Source organism: Amblyomma maculatum, chromosome 10 (assembly GCF_055883805.1).
Source record: "Amblyomma maculatum isolate TAMU_Amacu chromosome 10, ASM5588380v1, whole genome shotgun sequence".
NCBI lineage: Eukaryota > Metazoa > Arthropoda > Arachnida > Ixodida > Ixodidae > Amblyomma > Amblyomma maculatum.
In genome coordinates, this window is record NC_139353.1 from 96,034,875 (window position 1) to 96,054,314 (window position 19,440).

At 40.6% G+C, this 19,440-nt stretch overlaps 2 protein-coding genes across 3 annotated transcripts; one reads left to right on the forward strand and one right to left on the reverse strand.

The window, feature by feature from the left end:
• Positions 1-349: 349 nt before the first annotated feature.
• On the reverse strand, positions 350-12,065 carry LOC146177054 (sterile alpha motif domain-containing protein 3-like). 2 transcript variants are annotated; one of them, XM_084583079.1, is made up of 10 exons: positions 11,922-12,065; positions 10,924-11,046; positions 10,750-10,823; positions 10,514-10,663; positions 9,034-9,121; positions 6,736-6,894; positions 5,649-5,861; positions 4,801-4,972; positions 4,044-4,129; positions 350-2,907 (listed from the first exon to the last, which is right to left on the reverse strand). In XM_084583079.1, exons 1-10 carry the CDS (start codon positions 12,063-12,065, stop codon positions 2,608-2,610), a joined length of 1,509 nt encoding a protein of 502 aa, XP_084439205.1. In that variant the 3' UTR covers positions 350-2,607. The 2 variants fall into 2 exon arrangements, with proteins under 2 accessions (XP_084439205.1, XP_084439206.1); XM_084583080.1 differs by lacking the exon at positions 5,649-5,861 and having other exon boundaries at positions 353-2,907.
• Positions 12,066-12,468: 403 nt separating this feature from the next.
• LOC146177055 (uncharacterized) lies at positions 12,469-16,438 on the forward strand. Its single transcript, XM_084581447.1, has 4 exons — positions 12,469-12,602; positions 13,780-13,859; positions 14,797-16,299; positions 16,382-16,438. The coding sequence occupies exons 3-4, from the start codon at positions 14,797-14,799 to the stop codon at positions 16,436-16,438; spliced, it is 1,560 nt and encodes a 519-aa protein (XP_084437573.1). The 5' UTR covers positions 12,469-12,602; positions 13,780-13,859.
• The last annotated feature ends 3,002 nt before the right edge of the window (positions 16,439-19,440 follow it).

Consider the following 19,440-nt stretch of genomic DNA (forward strand, 5'->3'; position numbering starts at 1 on the left):
CATCAATCAGGCGATAGAAAAATGCTCGGAATATAACCAGCCCTTATACATAGCATTCATTGATTACGAAAAAGCATTTGACTCAGTTGAAACCTCGGCGGTGATGCAGGTATTGCGAAATCAGGGGGTAGACGAGCCGTACGTGAAAGTGCTGGAAGATATATATAGTGGCTGCACAGCTACCATAGTTCTACATAAAGAAAGTAACAAAATTCCCATAAAGAAAGGTGTTAGGCAAGGAGACACAATCTCCCCAGTGCTATTCACAGCTTGTTTAGAGGAAGTATTCAGAGACTTGGAATGGGAGCAGTTAGGGATAAGGGTAGATGGAGAATACCTCACACACTAAACAACTTCTCACCCTTAAGGGTGGAAACTGGCTTGTCCCCAGACGCTCACCCTTTTTTAGTAAAAGGGTGCAACCAGTAGGGTGCAAACAATAGGGTGCAGATACTGCACCCTTAAAAAAGGGTGCCAAGCTTAAAATTTTAGAGGGTGCAATGGTTGCACCCTTGTCGAAGGGTGCAATATTTCCTTTGCACCTTTCTGCACCCTTACTAAAAGGGTACTCGAAGGGTGCACCACATGCATATGGACTGAAGCAGATGCCTCGGATTGATGCGGGGCAAGAAATGTATCCACAAATGTATATAAATACTATAGGCCTGCATTTCGAGTCTTCATGATTCTGGCCCTCGAACGATTGCTACAAGCAGAGGAACTTATTGTCAATGCTCGGTGACAACTCCACATCTCTTCCCATGTTTCCACCAATGCATGCGAGAGTGAAAACAACTTAAAAAAGGTCAGTGCATGGCAATCAATATTCAGTGAATGACAATGTAACAGAAAATGCTTCCCACAGATGTAATGTTCTAGCTAAGCAATTTTTACGATCCCGTTTTAGACTATATACTGCTTCAGTTGAGGGCCTCTCTGCACATATATCACAGAGGTGCTTGTCCACCATCCGAACATGCCTACAAAGTATACGAACATATCAAGATAGTGCAGGCTGATCCCTGAAACTGTTATTTGATTTTCCCCAGCAAAGGCAAATAGTATACACCTGCCGCATTGCGAGCATGCATATATAGAGTGACATCTATCAGTTTTGGTGGCAAAGTTTATTAACACTGTAACCAAAATACTTTGTTGGTTTACATAGTTGAACATCCCAAAATGACTTGAAATTTATTACACTGTATATCATGATTTAAATACAAACAAAACCACATCACTTAGTGAAATGCACCTCATTCCACTGAAATGGCTAAGAAATACTTTATCAGGTGCGAGACAGCAAAAATAAGCTTTCGATACAAAATCTGCATTATTGAGCAGCTGTTGAGCATAAATGTAATTTTAGGGCAACTTGAATGAAGGCACTCAATGTAAATGTTCACTAAACCATCAAGGCTTCTGTTATGCCCTCCTTAGACTGCAACACAGTAGAAATACCTACTTACAAATGGCCCCAATGGCCATAAATTAAGACAAAATATTGCCAGATTTGTAATAATGAACAATGATGGAATACACGCAAGTGCAGTGTCAATGAAATAACAGCTCAACAAAACTTGAATAGAGGCTAAATGTTGCATTGCAACTTGACGAAAGAACAAAGGAGAAAGGAACAGAGAGAGAGACAGATAAAGGAAGGAAAGGACAAAAACAGATTTTATCACCAGAAAAAAGATATGCATTGGTTCGTGTATTGCCCTGGTTCTTTGCAATCTCTTTTTAGCTTTTGTAGACCACGCCCTTCAGCAGAGTTTTCATGTTGTATCTCCACGGGCACGGAAAGGACTTTTGCCCTACCTATCAGCACATCAGAACTGTCAAGAGAGCTATCGCTAACTAATGCTTGGGGCCTGCCCTTACAAAGTTATGCCTGCATAGTCGAGTTTTAGTAAGCAATTACACAGGTCGCTGTCTGCCGGTTACCCCTGCACGGTCATTGCATCAGTAACGGAAGCCCTTCATCAGAAAATCAAGTGAGCATGCTTGGGAAAAAGATTGCGCCACAGAAAATATGGTTATACCTATTGTGGTATCGTGTATGCATAAGGTTGGCCACCACGTGAAGAAAGTAGTGAACAGACATGGCATGCTGGTGGTGTCGTTCACTCCGAAGAAGTAGGCCGAGCTGTGCTCACGCATTTCTATAGTGTTGAAAACCGAGCGTATGTAAGAAGCATGCTAACCGGTTTGTCAACTGCTGCATGGGGGCCGTTTATGAGATTTTTCACCTGGGGGAAGGCATACATAGGCCAGACCGGGTGCTGTACCAATGAACGGACAGGGGATCATTTGCAGGCTTTAAAGCACATTGTGCGAACTGTACTGCGTGCGAGCCGCAACTGAGAGACGTTAAGATCCTGGGTAGAGGCCACGAGAAGCCACAGAATATGGGGGAAATAATATCACACTTGCCTGGCTTTTTTTTGGTGCAAGTTCACACAAGTTTTGCCAAATTAATGCTTGTGGCAAAGCATAACACAGAAAACTGCATTTGTATCACAACAACACAACTGTCCTAACCCCTTGTACCTGTCTACAAATAATAAACAAGTGAACTCAATACAAAAGACCACAACATACAACTCAGCCTCTGTAAACATGCATATTTCGGTACACTTTGTTTAGAAATTTTGTAGCCACCGGTCTTGGTGCACTCAATGAAAGCCCAAAAAAGAGCCGCTCCAGCACAACAAAGGTGTTGAACAACTTGCGGTTGTACTGGATGTTGAAAAGCCAGTATGCAGACATAACAGCTGCCAGTCCCTCTTCAGCATTTTTTACGGAGAACAGTCTATCCCGGTCCACCCTCATATGCAGCAGGTTGGCATCCTCAACGTTTTCTCCTGAGTACAAGACGCAAGGGGTAGCTGGAACACTTGAGTCCTGAGGGGGCAATAAAATATTGCATCAGCACCTACTGTGCATGAGGTATTCCCTCATAACCACACTTTGATGCACTCTTTGTAAAGCTGCTTAAGGCTGTAATACAAACAATGTTAACACAAATTGCTTGTTTGATAGTTGCGCCTAAAATATTTATGCCCCATGGAATTATTTCGATGAAGGCCATTATGTCCACAATCTTAACTGGCAGGCTTTATGTTTCTCACTCCTTAAACAAAATTTACTCAGGTTAACATATGACTTAAATTGAACACTGGTGAAAGCAAACAGCACAATTATCTTCCCAACTGGAATCTGCAAGCTGTTTAGAGACTCCATTAAAAAACTTGTTATGGGGCAGTAGAGGTTGTGTTACTGTACTGCTTCTGAAAAAAATACAGTAGGTATGCGAGTATGGCATAGCCTTTACTGAAACGCAGTATTACATTTCTTTTCATGCCACAACATAGGAAAACTATTTGACTGTCATATACAGTGTGACACCATCTCTTGCAAACAGTTCTAAGGCTTTTTGCCTCTACTGATGCTGCTGCTGCTCTTTCCTTCATCAAGTTGTGAAAGCATTTTATTCCACCCATTCTTAAATTAGATTTACGGTTTATGTTTATGAGGCTTAATGTCCCAAAGCAAGTCAGGCTATAAGAGACACTGTAGTGGAGGGCTCAAAATATCCACCACCTAGGGTTATTTAATGTGCACTGACGTTGCACAGCACACTGGAGCCCTACTTTTCGCCTCCATCGAAAAGTGGCCGCTGAAGCCGGGATTTGATCCCGCGTTTATGGGCACCACAGTCAAATACCAAACCACTGCACCACTGCTCTGTCTGTTGCTCAATATAGGAAACATCAGGTATCAAGCAATCTTGAACTCGGAAAGAAAAAGATGTTGGCTTTCTATCAGACAGTATCTTCAAAAGAATGCAGGTCATCCAGTGGAAGGTTTTTAATGGACACATATAATGGTTCTCAGTAGGGTAACTATAAAGATAATTACCTTCACCTGCTAATGGCAGAATTATTTCTGCAAAGCATAACACATTTTTGCAAGTGTTTTGACCAAATGGCATAGTACTAAAAAGGCATTGTTGCCAAAAAACTTTTAAATGACCTTACCTCCTCGTGTAAGAAGAGAGTTGACAGAGCGTCCTGCTCCTTGACATTGCCAGACAATACGCGAAGGACTGCGATGGTCAGGATGTCTGAAAAGGAAGTCACATTGTCAACAATTGAATCCAATTTTATTTTATTGGCACCATACTAAACCCCAGTACCCTATGAAAAGGTTCCCTTTTCAGAAAAAGGATTTGGTTTTGTGAGCTTCTGTTCCTATCAGTCAAAGAATATAACGCGAGGCTATCCTCTTAATTACATCTGTCACAAGTTGAAAGCATTTCCTAGATTTTCAAATTGGCTGTTTTGTAGCTGCTATGGCATTCAATATTCTCTATCTAATCACACAGCTCTAATATTGTTCCCATTTTTTTTTTCATCTGAGGCCAATAAACTGCAGCTCCAGACAAGATACAGGCTGTAAACCTAAAAACACTTCTCCAAACAACCAAATGTAGAAATAAGCAGCAATCGTGATGTCTAGTATCATATCTATGAAAGAAACCATTCAATAGGATAGAATAGGAAATACGTTAATTTCTCTAGGAAGGTCTTGTACTAGGAGCAGAAGCGGTCCATCTTCCGTCTTCTCACAGGGTCAGTGGCCCTATTCCAGGGCTGCGCTGAGCTTCGCTGCTCGCTGGGCGTGCTGGATCAGACCTAGTTGGCAATCCAGATCGCCGCTGGATTGCCAACTTTCAATAATATGCTATATACAGTAGGCCTGAAATGTGCTATTTAAAGTCATAGCACCACTTACGTCGTGTTCGCAGCCTTTGTGGATCCATGTCGCGGGCTTGTTCCAGCAATGTCATGGCACTTGCTTCGCAGGTGATTACTTTCTGTTCAACCAGTTTAGCAATGCTCTCAATGCCACTTGCAATCGAAGCTGATGGATCAATTTTTGTAAGTATCTGGAAGTCGCTGCAGAACTGAGAGAAAAAATGCACATTTAACTGCTTTGGAACAAGAACCTAGCAATACAGAGCAGTGAATTCTAAAAGTACAAAAATGTATCTCAATGAGACTCTTTGAACACACACACAGATATATATATATATATATATATAGCAGACAATTGAAAGGGAAATGAGAGGCTTGCTATTAAAGAATTTAAAGGAGTGAACAGCCTAAGAGTGCAAAGCAAACGTTGGGTTTCTTCCCTTTTTTTTTATGTTTATACTGTTGACATTGACACGAATTAGTCTTATGGTGATTATCGGCATAAAGAACATTAAATGCAAAGCAGAAGGAAAAACTGTGCCGATGGTGGGAGATATACACATATATCTGTATTTCTAAAATAAATGCCAGTTGCTAATCAGTGCCTGTGTAGTGTTCTCGCTTCATACTGTGTTAGCACTGCTTTCCACATGAAATAAAATAAATTGCCGAACCCTCCCAGAATGCATCTCTGCATCAAGTCACCATATTTTATCCCTGCCATTTTTTGCAACCTTTAGTTAAGTGCTTCATTTACAGAGATTGCACCATTTGCATTACAACTCACAAAACATGCACTAAGTTGCCATGAATGAAGGTGGCTCCCCAATCAAGGTGAACGATAGATTTTCCACCTCTCACTGGCATTCACAATACCTGACTTACCCTTTCGAAATTCATCACGTAAGGGTACTTCATTTTGATGTCACGCACATTGCTTGTAGCAAAATCAGAGATCCTATCTTTCGATGTCAGCTTCAGCCTTTCCTTCATCTCCTCTTCATCAGGCGCAGATTTCATATGCTCACACATAAGCCATTCAATATGCATTGCCAAGCTCTCTTCGTCTTCGCCTGGCATTTCACACATTGCAACGGCCTGAAGGAAGCAACACAAAGTAGCTAAACGTGATATACACTTGCACTATGCAAGGAAAAATTCATTATCTTCTAATTGAAATTCTTTACCTCACTTTTCATATGCAATATTCTTTAAGTTCATAGTCACCATGAATTTCTTGATTGATAGTAAGATGTAATTAAATGTATTAACAAATGACCTAATTTGTTTTTTCCACCTGCTAGACAACCACACTTTTCATATGCAATATTCTTTAGGTTCATAGTCACCATGAATTTCTTGATTGATAGTAAGATGTAATTAAATGTATTAACAAATGACCTAATTTGTTTTTTCCACCTGCTAGACAACCATTCAACCAACCAGCAAATGATTATGACTGAATGCCAAAAAATATGATACATATAATATAATACTCATTTATTATTCTTATTGTTTATTATAGGGTATTCTAGCTTTTTGCTGCTATATGCCCCCCCCCCCCCCCCTTCCCAGTGGCTCAGTGGTTAAGGCACTCTACTGCTGAACCCAAGGACCTGGGATGGAATCCGGGCCGCTTTTCGATGAAGGCGTAAAGCAAGGTGCCGGTGTGCTCTGCGATGCCAGCACATGTTAATGAACCCTAGTTAGTCGAAATTTGCTGGAACTCTCCACTACGGCATTTCTCATAGCCTCGGTCACATTGGTATTGTAAGCGCCATCAACCAACCCAACCTTTATGTTGCTACTTGTCTGACCTAATTTTGTTTAGTTTTGTCCAAAAAGTTTATGCATGCTCAATAATATTTGGAAGCATTAGCACATACAAATACTGCACACCTTGTTAGCTTTCTGTGCATTATGCTAGCTGAACAAATTGAAATATTGCATTATAGTGCAGAATGCTACTCACCATCTTTGGCATCTTGTGTCGCTGGAGCTCACCAGTCATAGCCTTGCTAGATTTTCTTCGTGCTGCAAATTTACTACGGTTTTCGGCCACTCGTCCGACACGTGGCAGGGCTCGTCGTTGGTGCTTAAACCTGTACCGCAAGGCTACTTTCCAGGAGTCCTAAACATAGTAAAAAAAGGAAAATTAACTGTGTACCTGCATGCAGCAGGATTCAATGACACTGTATATTTTGTGTTTAACATCAGAAAGTGATTACTACAAAGGAAGGGGTTGAATTGAGATCTGACCATGAAATAAAATTCATAGAAAAAAGGGCAGCTACAGCTATACAAAACACTGATGACATAATGAATGGCAGAAAATATTAAGGCATTACAATTTTACTTCCTGATTATTCCAAGTCATGCATCCCGTGTGGCACTCAAATTGCCTCTGGTCTGCTCAAAACAATTCTTTAGATATTATCCCTTCATAATGAAATCGTAAAATAGTTTTGCTGAAAAAAAAAGTTAGTGAGCTGAGCAATGTGAGCTTTTTCAAAAAGAAAGATGCTTGGAATCACGAAATAGTTAAAAAGAATTCAAATGTTTGAAAACCACTGCAGAATTGTTTAATGGCAATTGAACAGGATTATGCTTTTAATTAAATATGAGGCATTAAGCTTTGTACTGAAAAATAATTTTATCATATTGAGAGAAAATGTCAAAATATACAATTTTTTTCATTCCTTTAGAGATATCAACTTGCTCTCAAGAATTTAGAAATAACCATAATGCTTCCAAAAGTCTATTAACAACATTGTCACAGCTCCATAACTATAAATAGCAGCAAAAACTGCCAAGCCTGCAAAAGATTGCATTTTGAGCCTTAAGCACCCTTCACATTTACCTTCAGGTTGGCCAAGTAAAAATGCTAATAGCAGATTAATGCTAAGTTTTGTTTCCTTTCATTTCTGAAATTGTCATCCAGTCAACTTTTGTTTAAAGCGATAAAATAATTTTTGATGTTAGCTCTCGTGCCACAAGTTGTGCCGTCTTTTAAGGTCCATACAAGTTATATATGTGGTTATTTTATTAAATCTTCCATTTTTTCCACTGTTTGGTGCCTTATATTTTTAACTACGAAACTAAAGAAGATATAATGTGACACTGGGCAGTTAGACTTCCATAGATTGTTTTTGCTTATAAAACTGAAATGAACCTACTTTGGCATTAGGGAGCCAAGAGCAGAAAAACGCGTGTATTCAGCATGCTGCCTCACAAGGACGAAGAGGGACGACCAGCCACAATGGCAGGCGTACACACACAAGTACTTTATATCTGAATATTACGAAAGCATTGCACGCCTCAGAGTGCAACGTGACCGAGCGAAGTGCACACCGGTGTGGTGAGAAACTCAAAATGGGCACAGGCGTTGAGCGCGGCCCGCTTGCACAGATGTGCCTCAATCACATGAGCAGGCTCCTCGCATGATTACCTGGTTGACTACTTATCTTTCCAATGCCTGCCTACAGTGGTAACTTCATTTAAGCACAGTAACTATGCATTTCATTTGCTAACGGTGTCGACGGTTCTGTGCTCAGTGGTGAAGATGTGTTAGGAGATGACGCAACTTATGGTGCGAGAACTGCACTTCAAAAATTTTTTTTTTCTTGCTTTATACAAAAAGTACCTCAATGAAAAAAAAAGCAACATGACTGGCAATAAACTGTTGTACTCAGTATACTATTGCATTGTTACCTGAGCACTCAGGATAAAAGTAACAAGCTTTTTATTGCCAAAAACACTGTCTTCAGTTCTAGAATTTGTTTACCTTGATGTACACTGTTTCGTCCCCTGTAACAGTACTTATATTTAATAGCCATGTAGGAAACGAAGCTGGTTATTAACAAACTGCCGAGAGTAGCTTGATCCTTAAAAAATCAATGAAAATGGTACTTTTAACTTTTATAGTCTTTTAAAGAACATTTTTACCATGCAAAACTGCATGCCCACCCATCTAAAAAGATAACTATGAAAACGCAATTTTACATATACGTAAAATGTTTTCTCAAAATTTATTTTTTTAGCCTAGGACTCTTGGCATGGAAAGACCAGTCGGCTGCCTTCACTGCAAAATGAAGTCTTTTCACTGTGTTTGAAGATGAATCATAACCAGCAAGTGTAGGTTGTAATTTCATGCACTGCTCCACTCAAGGCATCAACTTTTACACTGTTACTGCATCTGCTAAATGTGCTATCATAAAGGATGCGCCCATTATAGGTAGGTGTCACCAGCAAAAAAGGGATATTTACTTACAGCTCCACTTCCTACAACATCCTTTAGCTGAGGGTATTTCTCGATCAGAAGTGAGGTGACTTTTGCATAAAAATTGCGGGTAGGGAACCTGAAAAACATTACCAAAATTAACCTTGTCTTAATTTGCCATCAGCTACAAATTACACAATTCAATGAGCTGTGATTAGTTTGCTCTCACCAATATTGCAATTTTCCTCAGAAATGCATGCAAGTAAATATTCAAAACTCGAGCCTGAACACTTTTAAAGTAATTTCAAATTTAAGGGTCTTCCCCTAAGGTCACTCAAATGATGGTCTGTTGACCTTTTTCATCACAAAATTGTCCTCAGTTTCGTCGATACCTTTTCTGTGCTGCTGGGCCTTCATTTTATATAGAATTCATTTTATACCCTTAGCAGGGAAGAAGTCAGACTTACAAATGCAACTTCTTGCATAAGGATCTTACTGGACTGGTGGTAAGTGCATCAAAATTATGCAATGGTTTTAATGATATTGAAATCTGAAGTAGAGGACAAGAGGTGGAAAAAGTTTAAAGAACATCCAAAACATTTTTTTTTATTGTCCACAGACATTTTCTTTGCTCACCATTTTCTTGAAATTAGCATGACTGTATCTCTGTATTGAGACATAATATAAATATAAGCTTTAGCAGTTTGATAGATAAGTGTGTTGACAACATAGTGTGAAATTGTTGCTGCTCTACCAAAAGCATTTTTTGAGATAAAGGCTTGCAAAGTAGGTAATATTTCATTTCCTAGCCCGATTTTGAGATTTTATAAAAGCCCCTATACTACCGAAAAAAAGCAAAACTTAAGTGAATACAAATGAAACATGCACATATTTAGTGAGACAATTTTCAGCTACCTAACTTCTACATTTTGTGTAATTCATAACCAAAGTTGGACAAAACAGCAGAGAAGATAGCCGTGGCACTCCACTTTTTTGTCCCTGTGCCCTGTGCCTCGAAAAGCGTTTTGGCAGCAAAACCAATTAAGGTCTTTTTTGCAGTCATCAGGCAACAATATATAAAATTTTGATGTAATTATACAAGGTAGACCGACCATGCTTTGATCTTTCGTGGAAATACCCTACATGAGACCAGAGCTTAATATACGAAGCTCATTAATAAACAACATATTTGACTAACGTCTGAATTGAAACTCTTGAGGAAACCAATGAATGGTTTTGCCAAACCGTTACACGATTCCAGATCAAATTAGAAAAAGATTTCAGTATTGTTTACAACATTACAGAAATTCAGCAATCGTCAAGGTTTTTAAATGAACCAAAACTGGAATTATCAAGCATTCATTCGGCAATGCTCTCTAAGCTTTGAAATATAGAAAACCTGGGAATAAAACCTTCATATACTATTAATGGTATCAAGATTTTTTGCGCAATATATCATGCCCTGTGACTAATTTAGCAGGCATGCTTATGCTCACAGCTACCAAAATAATTCGGAGGATAATTTACTCACAGAGTAATCTTCATCATTTCAGTGAAGAGCGTGTTGACGATTTTTTTGAACGCTGCCGAAGAAAGCTGTTTGCCACTGACTATGTCACCATGTAGGGCTCCCAGGCTTGGTAACACAAAAGTATGGCCATCATCATCTGAGTGTGACGGCCTGCAAAAAAGCTGTAGCTTAGAGCTCAGTTCTGAACACACTACCTGAGACTCATAGACTATAGTACTCCAATCAGACACACTTACAAATCAAAATAACCGCCCATTCCGATTTCTTGTTCTTGCTCACCACTGGGAGTCACATTTTCCGACGTTGTATCCTGTAAGTGAAAAAAAAAAAAAAAAAATCACGAAAGCTTAAATATAAATTCATGTCTGTGCTGCGGCTTTCCTTGATATGCATTTCTTAAAGATAAATACCTGTGACGAAGTTGAAGCAATCTGCTCCTTACTGACATGTGAGTGCAGCTGAATTTTTGACATATCAGCAATTGTGTCTTCATCAGAGAGGTCAACATATTCTTCGAACGCCTTGTCCAGTATCTGTGAACAACGAAGTAAAAGTGAGCTTTTTTCCTCCTAAACCAAAGTTTTTGCCGAACAAAGTTATCAGTCCACAACGACGTGGCGACGTGGGACAGACAACTTAAGCGACTTAATCAAGCGCCGAAGGCAGCTCAAGCCGTCACTCGTTTGAACGCGCTGAGGGCCGGCCAGCGCAGCCACCAGCCCCTTTCATACTTCCCGCGCATTGCACTTGAGAGAGTTTATAAGAGAGAAAGTTTATAAGAGACAGTTTTCTAGCCTCTCACAGTAGAAAAAAGAACGAAAACAAAAAATTTCGAACCCACAAAATCTGCGCTCACTCTACATTCTCGAGCATGGCGCCTTTTGACATCACCGCGCCTCTCAAAATTGACCAAAGCGCACTGCCATATTGGAGACTGAGCTGTGCTCATAGCACAGGAAAAAGCTGCGGATTCCCCCCCCCCCCCCCCCCCCCAACTGCTTCACAGCCCAGTCAAGGTCTCACGTACGGCTGTACACAAGGTTGTTCCGGCACCCATGTGTCACGTGATTGCGCATCCTGGAAGATTGCGTGCTTGCAGAGCAAAATTTATTCCCTGTCGTTTTGAAGAACATGCAGCCCGCAATTAATGCTTTAAGCTTTTGTCACTGACGAGAATGACATTCTCATATCTGGGCTGTGACGAATAGGCGATTTGTAGAGCATGGTATGGCAGCGGCTACGACAGGTTGGCGCGCGCTTCTGGAAAACGTGCTTTGTCAAAAGCCTCATTTAGCGACTCAACACTCAACGAAGCTTCCTTTCGTATAAATAAGTTTCGCAAAGTTTTCAACACATGCGCGAGCCTTTTTGAGCGCCATTGAAAACAAAGAAACAAAGATACACTTGCCTGAAACGAGCTCGATGACAGGTCCACCTTGCCGCCGAGAACCGGGCAAGCGCGAATGGCTTCTTTGAGCGCGTTGAGCGTGTTTCCCTCAATTGAATATGTCCTGGCCGCACCAAGGTGTGGCACAGCAACTAAACACCGCATCGTAACTGAAAATGCTTAGAAAGACACCTACACAAGCTTTCCGACGCGCTAGTTGCCGAGGAAATCAACAGAATGCGAGCACGCAGCGAGCACCACATTAAACGCGCATCGAAGAAGAAAGAAAGCATGGAGGGAGCGCGCGGCAGAACCTAGTAATAAAAAATAAAAAGGAGCGAGTCGTCCCACGTGATTAGAGCACGTCATGGCTTGATATCCACAACCAGCGCCTCCTCGGCGTTGCCACAACCGTTGCGTCTGCGCCTGCGAGAATCGGCGCCCGCGTGCTGCCCGGGAATCGGCGCGGTAACCATGGTAACCAATGCGCGCCATAGCAGAGAGCCGCGCGCCCGCGTCTCGTCGGTGCCGGCGGTACGTGAAATGCACGGCTTTGGTTGTGCCGCGCGTGCGAATGTGCTTTGCGTTTGGTTCTTGTTGGCGTTCTAGGTAGCATTTGTTAAGAAGAGCAGCCACTTCATCTTGAAGTAGACTTGACAAGGTAACAAGATGTGAGCGCTGCCTTTGAAGGGACACAAAGAGGTAAGTTTTATGAAACTATGAACACGTACGATTTTTGCGTTGCGGCGCTGTGTATTTACTCGCATAGCCTTCGGCGTAGTAGTAGTCTGCACTGCGTGTTGGAAATAATCGGGTACTGTATAAAAAATACAAACTCCGTTAATCACGGAATATCGTACAGGAGCAGGGCGTTTTGACAAGGTTGTGTTTGCTATCTCAATTGTTAAGCGTTATTTTTCTCTGTTAGTCAGGCGGCCATGCTTCCAGACCACACACACTGCATGCGTGCTGCAGCACCAAAAGTTCCAAAAGCAGCTCAGAATGTGCAGCGGAGAAATGTGAACGCCTGAGCGTTACCACTGCAGATAGGGCAATTTTTTACCTACACCAGCTGCACTAGTGTAAAAAAATACCAATTTAAGTATTGTTTTGCTACACAGGTGTAGGTGGTGTAGGTTAAAAAAGAATGGCTGTATGGTACATCGCGCGCCCCTTGTCGAACACAACCAGCGTTCCGTTGATCGCATCAACGTTCACCAGATTTTTATAATTGGTGTATAGGAAAGGGAAGGCGCAATATATGTCGCACTTGTTTCTGTCAGACGTCGGAATTTTGCAGGAATGCTGGTAGAAGGGCTGCAGCACTAAAAAATCGCATCATGGCAATTTGTGGTTCTGGTGATCGATGCTCGATTGGCATATGTGATGGGCGATTGTTTCATGAAATCATTGTGTTCATTATTGATGATATAAAAAAAAAATAAAGACGAAAACATCGTCAAAGGTGGTTGAAAGATATCAATATGTTCAGAATGAAACAAAATTGTTTTTAAAAAAAAAATTGGAATGTAATTGATCAAAACAAATAATAAAAATGAGTAATTGAAAAAGGGGGTTCAAATGTGCCAAAATACTCAGAATCAATAGCCAGTGCGTGATGACGCTAATTAGGAAAATTTAGAGGTCGTAATCGGTAAATAATTGAAATATTTGAAAAAAAATGAAAAATTGCGAAAGGAGGTTTTAAAGGTGTCAATATGCTCAATGAAAAACCAATGCTTAACGAAGCTATTGACGAAAATAGGTTAATTTAATTTTTGAACTGAAACGCCTGAAATGAAGCCATACCAAAAAGAAATATAATTGTTTTTATTTCAACATTTATTTCCTGACAGTTGTATATGAAATTAATATGCAGGTTACTATGGATTTGACGTGCTGAAGAACTGGCAAAGTTGGGCACTGTGGCTCTGATAACCATCTGCTAAAATAAAGACGGTAAGGAGTTACCTACTTATAGCCTTATTGTGTATCTTGAAGCTTTTCATTTGTGTTTTTCATTTTTTTTTATTATTGCAGAGGATTTCTCAGGAAATTCTCACCACTCTGTGGTGCTGTGAACCAGAATACCAATGCACGGCACTAAAAACAAAACTTGCTTTCCTTGAGAACTCCCATCTTTCGCAATACTATTCTTCATGTTACTCTGATTTAGTTGTTTCTGCGCATTTAAACACACCATGCTAGGTGAACTGCAAGTTTTCAGAAAAACCTTTATTTTTTCACTACTCATGGCTGGGTGGAATATATTGTATGGACTCGTCACAGTAGCTTGGTAGTTAGGTGCTTGACAGTTGTCATATATTTGATCCCAGTAATGGTATAGCACCTTTTAAATGAAGGTAAAATGAGAAGCTTGCTCACTATATGATTTGAGTGATCATTACGGAGTCCCATATGGTCAATATATATCCGTCCTTCATAGCCCAAGTCATGGACATTAAATGCCATGAGCTAAACTTATATTCATTCATGACTCTACAAGGGGCGCAGTAAGTTTGAATTTTGTTGCTAATATCTTTTGAAGTTTTATTGCTGTCTTGTCAGTTTAAAGGTAAGCAAATGGCATATGATTTAGTGCCTAAAATGAAGAGCTTGGCATCACATTTGTTCTTGTACACATGCTAATATGCAGTGCAAATTTTTGTTATGGTGAATATATGTACAATGCTTGAAGACTGACTGAAGCTCATGATGAACAGAATTTTTTAGTTATACTAATATTTATTTAATACTGAAAATAATTACATTCTTTTAGGGTTGCTGATCTTTTCTATGATGCGAATTGTATTATACACCGATAAGTCATAATAGTGGTAGACTATGAAATCCATGTAGGAAAATTTTTAATAGTAAAATTTCTTTTTCACTTCAGATGCCAGGGGTACGATTCTTTCGGTGCCCACGATGTGCCTCTCACCACTTCTCCCTACGTGCTCTCTTCAGACACCTGCGAACTACCCATGGCCATGAAACAAATTGGGTGTGTGGTTTGAGTGGCTGCATGCAAACATTTCGTCAGTTTTTTTCATTTAAAAAGCATGTATATCGGAAGCATTGTGCACTCATAGAAGAAATGCATCCCTGTTACTTTGTGAGAATGGGAACTACAAGAAGAAATACCAGTGTATATGATGTGCCAACAGATGATGAACAACCTTTAGACACCCAGGATGAGCAGCATGAATCAATGAACAAGTCAGATGACTATGCTTATGCACTGGCAATGCTACTGCTAAAGTGGAAGGAAGGAAGGCGGCTACCAGAGTCCACTGTACATGAATTAGCCAATGATATTATCGATTTTATGGAGATCATTGGAGATCATCAGCAACTTCATGGTGAGCCAGCCATCAACATAAAGGAAGTATGCAAACAAAAACTTCACCAGCTGCGGACAAGATCTGGGCGGACTGAATATTGGAAGGCACATTTTCCTGTTGTTCAGTCCCGCACGATAGTACTGCAAGGAAATGACACCATGGAATATGTTCCTCTATGCGATGTGCTCAAGTGCATTCTTGAATACTCCCAACATTCAGAAGAGTGCAGAAGTTACCCCAGCACGGATGCTTACCTGGTTTCGGTGTTTGATGGCAGTGCGTTTCAAAACCATGAGTACTTTGCAGGGGACACCAGTAAAGTTTGCCTGCAGTTGTACAGTGATGAGTTTGAAGTGTCTAACCCCCTTGGTAGCAAGAGGGGAACATATAAAATGACAGCTGTGTACTTCTCAGTGTTAAATTTTGATGCAAAGTTGCGGTCAGCACTCTCTGGTATTCACTTGGCACTCCTTGTCAAAGATAAACACATTGCCACCTATGGACTCTCTAAGATTCTTGAGCCTTTCATTGCAGATGTCAGGATATTGGCAAATCATGGCATAACTGTGAATGGTAATTTGGTGAAAGGGTCAGTCTTTATTTTCACAGGAGACAATTTATCTAGTCACAGAATGGGTGGCTTCAAATGCTCATTCAACCAAGGAAGAATTTGTAGGCATTGCATGGCTTTGCGGACTGAAATCAACTACAAATATTTGGAAAGTGATTTTGTACTTCGCTCAGCAGAAGGGCACAAACACCATATGAATATGTTGAGTGCAGGGCTGCCAACTCTTTCACTGTATGGGGTCAAGGAGCCATGCGCTCTTTTATGCCCTGGCTTTGACCCGACACAACACTTTCCACCGGATATTATGCATGACCTCCATGAAGGAGTCATACCATTTGCACTGCGCCATATATTATTTTTGTTAATTGAACAACAGTTTTTCTCTCTCAGTGCTTTAAACAGAACTATTTCAGAATGGGTTTATGATGCATATGATATCTGCAACAAACCAGAGCAAATTACTAAGGAATACTTTCAAGGGAGAGTGCCTTTGAAGGGCTCAGCAACACAAGTATTTTGCCTGTTTCGCACCCTAACCTTTTTTGTTGGGGATAATGTTCCTTCAGACAGTGCAGCATGGCAGGTTTATCTGCTTCTCCGAGAAATTGTTGACATTGTCATGAGCCATAAAATTCCAGTGTCGCACATTGCCTACTTGCAAAGAAAAATACATTTTTTTTGTCTTGAATTCAGAGCATTGTTTCCTGCAGCATCGCTTCCATGTAAGCTGCACTATCTCATACACTATCCTTCATACATACAAAAGTTTGGACCATTGAGCTTGCTATGGGCAATGCGATTTGAGGCAAAGCACCAGTACTTCAAAGATATTGCTCGGAAAATACGGAACCGAAAAAATCTTTCCCACAGTCTTGCAATGAGGCACCAGTTCCTCCAGAGTTATTTACTTTCTGCAGGTGACAGACCAATTTCCAGTAATACAGGCATGAAGTGCATATTGTATGAGCATCTTCCAGACTGTATTAAAGAATTCATCACAGAGAATAACACTGAGTCAACAAACACATTTGTTGTACAATCTGTGACCATTGATGGGAGGACATACAGGACAGGATGTTGCCTGGTCAAACATGCACCTGAAGATAGTCTTCCAGAATTTCTCCTTGTCTCTCAACTATTCTATGCAAACAAGGTGCTCCTGGTTATGGTAAAAATGCTCGAAACTGTTTGTTTTGATGAGCATTTTCATGTATATGTTGTCAATACAATTGAAAAGTACAGTGTCCTGACTTCATTTGCAGAGTTTGAAGTAGAACCTTTGTACATGCGTGCACACAAGGGTCGGAATGTTATAAGCACTCGCCATTCATTGTTCTGAATCTTTATATGAAATATTTAGCCTGTCTAACTAAAAAAATAAAATTGTACAGCTACACAGTGAACTGTCCTATCTTCAGGTATTGTGCACAATTGTATTAGTCTTGTTATTCCCTTGCACTCCTCCAGATGAGGACAAGTCCATTTATTGAAACATATATACTAGTGGACTAAGCCTCCCCCTTCTCTTGCTCAAATTTTTTTTTTACTTTGTATGCTCAGTTTCACCTTGTTATTGTAAGATTTTGGTATTGTAAGATTTTTTTATTAATTTATCATGCATGAGCTATTCATGTTGGAGGCTCGCTTGGAATTCAAACCAATAACCTTTTTTACTGCAAGTTGTATGCCCTCAAACCATGATTTCAGTGATTATGGCTCGCAACCACATAAAGCATGGCAGTCAATGTCCACTACACAAGTAGGCACCAAATACAATACCAGCCGAAGATATTAAAATGTCATATACCTCACCATGAAAACATTTCACCAGTGAGACTAAGACACGTGTAAACAGTTTCAAGTGCGTATAGACTATTTTTACTTTGGTGAATCATCATTTTTTATACAAGCTGTGAAACAATGGCTCTATGTTAAGTCAGATTTCTTGGATGTCTCGAGTCTGAAAATAAACTATCATGCTCTGTGTAAACATTTATTGATTGTATTTTGCCACTGCAAATGTCTATGTGCGTTATATGTGCATGCTATAAATTCCAATGCATTTGAAAACAATGAACTTTCTAAGAGAATAAATATCCTGTTCAAATGCTGAATACTTGTTCCTCTCACTGTGCCAATTCATTTCTGCTTAGTTATTGTTATACATGCTAACAAAGATGCTTTCTTAATGCATATACTTGCAGCATGTGCACCCATTTTTTTTCGCACCTTTCCTACAGTGTCCTTTGCACCCTTCTTGTAAATGCACCCTTACCATAGGGTGTGCCTGCCCAAATAGGGTGCAATACAGTGCCTCACCCTTTTTTCCACCCTTTAGGGTGAGATACTGCCAAATAGGGTGCTCTAAGGGAGCGCTATGGGGTGGAAACCCATGCCGCACCCTTTTTTGCACCCCTAAGGGTGAGATTCTGTTTAGTGTGCAGTAATCTGCGATTTGCTGATGACATTGCCTTGCTGAGCAACTCGGGAGATGAACTGCAAATAATGATTGATGACCTAGACAGAAAAAGTAGAAAGGTAGGCTTGAAAATCAATATGCAGAAGACTAAGGTAATGTTCAACAGCCTCGGGAAGGAACAGCAGTTTACATTAGGTAGCGAAATACTGGAAGTAGTAGGCGAATATGTCTACTTAGGACAGGTAGTAACCGCAGATCCGGACCATGAAAAGGAAATAACAAGAAGAATAAGATATGCGGATGATACCACTTTAATGACAGAAAGTGAAGTGGAATTCAAGAGACTTCTGAGGCGCTTACAAGAAGAGAGTGAGAAGTTTGGGCTTAAACTGAACATTAAAAAGACAAAGATCATGGCGTCTTGCCTTATCAAGTCCTGGAGCATCAACGGGGAAGAAGTGGAAGCCGCAACAGAATTTTTCTTCTTTGACTCCAAGATTATCCCGGATGGTGACTGCAGTCATGAAATTAGGAGACGCCTGTTTCTGGGAAAGAGAGCCATGGCTAGCCTTGACCGCCTAGTAAAGAGCAGAGACATTAGTCTGCCAACCAAGATCCGTATAACTCGTGCTATGGTCTTTCCAGTTGTGATGTATGGATGCGAGAGTTGGACTGTGAAGAAGGCTGACCGCCGAAGAATTGACGCGTTTGAATTATGGTGCTGGCGGAGACTCTTGAGAGTTCCTTGGACGGCCAGAAGATCAAATCAGTCGATATTGTCGACCATAAACACTGACTGCTCATTGGAGGGTCGAATTCTAAAGTTAAAGCTCAGCTAGTTTGGTCGTCTGATGAGAAGAGAGGAGTCGCTGGAGAAAGATTTGATGTTAGGAAAGGTTGAGGGTCACCGGAGAAGGGGTAGGCAGTGAACGCGATGGTTAGATGGCATCCTCGAGGCGCTGAAGATGAAGTATGTGATGTTAGGAAGATAGTGAGAGACCGGAAAGCGTGGCGTGATATGGTTCATAGGGTCACGAAGAGTCGGACACGACTGAACTGAACTGAACTGAATAGTGCATTCTGGTAATGAATTCCATTCTAGATGGCAGTATAGATAAGCGCGTCTTTGATCTCATTGGAATTCGCCGCACGCACCAGCAAAACAGTTGCTGCCTCACACAGCCAGCGCTTAAGTCTAGTCCCCAA